The sequence below is a fragment of the Bidens hawaiensis genome, unplaced genomic scaffold (assembly GCF_021521415.1).
Source record: "Bidens hawaiensis isolate Kalapana, Puna unplaced genomic scaffold, B.hawaiensis_p1.1 tig00051417_1, whole genome shotgun sequence".
Lineage (NCBI taxonomy): Eukaryota > Viridiplantae > Streptophyta > Magnoliopsida > Asterales > Asteraceae > Bidens > Bidens hawaiensis.
In genome coordinates this window covers 50576-54827 of record NW_027499219.1, presented here as the reverse complement: position 1 = coordinate 54827, position 4252 = coordinate 50576, and the positions used below count along the sequence as shown (strand labels likewise).

The 4252-nt window shown below is 40.8% G+C and overlaps 1 protein-coding gene across 1 annotated transcript; it reads left to right on the top strand.

Annotated features, from left to right (window-relative positions):
• The first annotated feature begins 3527 nt into the window (after positions 1-3527).
• LOC143599032 (uncharacterized) lies at positions 3528-4013 on the top strand. Its single transcript, XM_077077098.1, has one exon. It carries the CDS (start codon positions 3528-3530, stop codon positions 4011-4013), a length of 486 nt encoding a protein of 161 aa, XP_076933213.1.
• Positions 4014-4252: the final 239 nt, after the last annotated feature.

The window sequence follows — 4252 nt, the reverse complement described above, 5'->3', positions numbered from 1 at the left end:
CCACGGCTCGAGGTCTAGCGCGTTATTGTCATAAAGGTTGAATCTTTAATCCTAAAAACGTTCTTTAGGCTAGATTTAGGGTTTCCTTCATGAAACGTATCTAACCACAAGCCTTTTACGTCCATATTAATCATCAAGTTATCAACTTTATGTTTTATCTAGACCCGATCTACTCTATGTTCAAGTCTCTTGGCTAACCGTTCATAAAAATGTAACCTTTAATCATAAAGAACATACCTTTTTGATGTTTCTAAGTTACGGTTTGCTTGATATACGATCTTGGACTTGTTATCTTGCTTGTATGATTGAAGATCCTAAGTTACGATGCTTGGTTGTGTATTTGGATGGTGGCCGGCGGCTAGGGAGGGAATGTTTGGCTTAAGTGTGTGTTTTAAGGTGTAAAATGGATAAGATGGATGGAAATGGAAAGATTTAGGGTTTAAGGGGTATTTATACTCCCTTAAGCCCATGGACCTAAGGCCCATCTTTCCTTTTTGATCCATGATTAATTCTATTTAATTAGCCTACTTATATTTCCCTTTTTACCATTTTACTACTTATTTATTAACTCAAGTAAACTTTTCCGTCATAACGAGTCAATATTCATTATTATTATTCGAAATTTTGGGATGTTACATGCAATATTAAATACCGCTCTAGTCATTCTCATTGCTACTTAATTAGGCTTACGTGTTGGGACAACCGGCATTTTCAGGTCAATATCCGTACAACTCAATAATAAAAATAAATTCTTTTTATTTATCATAGGCATTTTAATGTGCAAGCATGATCATTCATCATTTAGAGGTCATAAATTTCAAACATGTTCGTTATGCACACTAGGTGATTATAGGAATCACTGCGTCACACATACAAGTACCCGTCACACACGAAAGTTTGTGATGCTATATTTTGAGTACTAAAATATTAATGCTTATATATTATATAGTGTATATAACTAATAACTCTAAACTGTGTCTGTGTCTGTGTCTGAAACGTGATAGTACCTTATAAGTTAATAAACGATCTTGTGTGAACGAATTCATGAGAGTAAATTTAAAAAAAAAGAAAATAATAAATAAATAAATAAATAAAAGATCCAACATGTGGTAATATAATTCAAATAAATGTATCACATCTACCAATCTCCAAAGAAATGTTCACTGGCTATTCACAAAACTAAACACGTTAATTTATAATTTCACATGGATGTAATATGGTTAAATAATGTAGAAAGTTGACTAGTGCTAACATATTCTTTTTCTATCACTACGAATTAGTCTGTATTATGACAAAACCATAGGGGGGCTAATATAGTGAAAGAATTAAAAGAAAGACGTGTACCGTAGCTCTTGCATTACATTATTTTTACTTTACATGTTTTAAGTTCCTTATTTAACGTAAACCTTTTAAGTTTTCGAAACAAATGGTTTATATTGTGTCATTTAAACTTGTGAGCTCACCAACAATATGTTGACGTTTTCAAGTATGTTTTTCAGGTCGCTAAACAAGTAGGAAGTATTATGGTTACCAAGCATTGCATGTCGGATCACCTATTTTGAAGGATTTTTGTCTATAACTTAAATTATTTTGAGGCATAGATTTGGGAATCCTATAATTATGTCATGTTTTGAAATACTTTCAAACCTTTTAACTTGTAAAATAATTAAACTATTTGGTGATCTATGAATGTGATGTTTCTTTAATCAATAGCTGTGGTTATCCATGATTCGTCTCACGCTCGCGATTCCACCGAGGCGGGGTGTGACAGATTGGTATCAGAGCCATTGGTTATAGTGAATCAGACGAGTCTGGTCTATAACTAAATGACTCAACAAAAACGTTTTCAATAGTCACGTATCTCATATCATACATTGCATATCACTTTGCATATTTCACATAAGTTATATTATACGGATATTGTTGTCTCAGTCATGTCGTCTCATCGTGATTCCGAGTCTGAGCCAGAGGAGGTTCCTTCCAACCTCAAGGTTGCGCTACCACCTCCTGCCATGGTGCCCGAGTCACCACGACCACGTCGTCGTATTGTCATTCGCGAGACCTCGCCGGAGGATCGCCAACCGGGACAAGAGCCGATATTCTACCGGAAGAAGAAGGGCGGAACTCTAATGTGTAAGAGTGCTAGGAAGACACCACGCCTACCTGAAAAGAGGAAGCTAGCTGTTCGGGAAACAAAGACATTGGGGAACCTTCACGCGCACCACCAAAAATGAAGAAGCTTGATTTCTGTGTGCTTGGAACATCGATGACCTTGAAGAAATGGAGAGGAGAGGACCACATTCCGTCTACATATGAGGTGGGTGAGACATCAGTCACTCCCCCACCTTTGCTCACTACCGAGGAGCCATTAGAGCTTACCATACCGACCCTGGTGGATAGGATCGCCCTTCACGACCATCAGTTGGAGTCAGCTCGTGATGTGACTAGAGAGACTAGGGATGCGATGAGGGGATTACAAGAGCGTGTGATACATAGGATGACTGAAGAAGTGACTAGGACATTTGAGAGGCTAGATGTGGTTGAGGATGCGGTAGGAGACATGAGGAGGAATGCTTCTCGCGTGATGGGAGGCGTGAGGGATGAGTTGCTAAGGAGGATCGATACTGAGACCGGGGAGGTATTGGGAAGGACGATTGTTGTGGAAGATACAGTTAGGGTTCTTGGTGAGGATCTGGCTACTATACGTAGAGGAGTCGGGGACTCCATTGGCACACTCACTGAGGATGTAGAGGTCATGAGGAGGGTGATGACAGAGGAGCTAAGATTGATGGGTGTAGATGTGAGGAGCACTCGGAGGACCATGGATGATGTGAGAGGACATATGGATGTGGATTGTCAGACACTTTCTGGGGTGCGTGATGGTGTTGAGGACTTGGGACGTCGTGTTGCGTCCGCCGTGATGTGATCTGTTGTTAGCACTGCTGTAGCTGGACTCCCCGTGTTGTTCGGCCTGTTTTCGCACTTTACTCGTTAGCCCATGCTGGGAGGGTTGTGCCCATGCAATATCTATCGTACTATATTTTGAAAACTAGTATTTGATGGGACTGATGATCCCTGTCTATTTTGTATTGTCTTTGATGAACAATGTAGCAAGTATTTCTTATGGTTTATGATATTGTATGGCGTTTTGGTTGTTTACATTTCTTGTTCATGTGATGATATTGTTATATATTGTCTTATTTCTTTTATATATTGTATGTATTAGAAAGAAAACAAAACATGGCTCCCAGACGAAGAAACACCAATAACAACTCAGACGATGCAGTTCCAATGACAGCTGCCGACATCGCCTCGCTTGTCTCGCAACAAGTGGCTACTGCTTTGGCTCAACACGAGGCCAACCGAGCAGCGAATGGAGGATCCGGCATTGATTCCAGAGCACCACGAGACGGAGGAAGTGGATCTGGAGATGGCTCTGGAGTGAGGACTACTACTGGTAAGTGAAAACAAAATTCCGCCCATGTGAAAAGAAAGTCATCAACTAAAAGTAATCACTCGTTAAAATCATGTACGTTGACTTTACAAAAACCGAAAACAGACAAAGGGGTTGCACCTACAAAGCCTTACTTGGCTGCGGACCCCGTAGCTTTAACGGTACAGAAGTAGCCGTTGGAATCATGAGATGGGTTGAGAAAAACGAGAACGTGCTAGATATCAGTGGTTGCGCCAATGACCAAAAAGTGAAGTATGCCACATGTACCTTGGCTGATGAAGCTCTCACTTGGTGGAGTTCCCAAGTTGAAGCAATGGGTAGGGAAAGTGCAAACCAACTCACTTGGGAGCAATTGAAGAGGTTGGTGCTGGATGAATATTGCCCTCGAAAGGAACTTCAGAAAATCGTGGCGGAGTTGTGGGACCTGACTATGGTAGGATCTGAAGTCATTGCCTACACCACTCGTTTCAATGAGTTGGCTCGTTTGGTGCCACATTTGGTGAACCCTGAATATAAGAGGATCGAGAAGTATGTTTGGGGACTTGCACCTCAAATTTGAAGTCTGGTTACCTCGTCCAAACCCTCTACGATCAAAGAGGCTATCTCGCTAGCCTACAGTTTAACCGACAAGGCCATACGAATGGGGTTGCTACCCAAAAAGGGAACAAGTGTGGTGAAAGCGGTAGTTGTAGAGGAAAAGAAGGTCGATAACAAACGTAAGTGGGAAGGCAAGCAAGGAAACAAATTTGGTAATCGTGGGTTCAAAAAGAAAGAGACCGCGAAAGCATGTACTGCAAC

What these genes read in the sequence shown, in the direction of transcription:
- LOC143599032 (XM_077077098.1), top strand. Translation starts at nt 3,528, where the DNA reads ATGTACGTTGACTTTACAAAAACCGAAAACAGACAAAGGGGTTGCACC.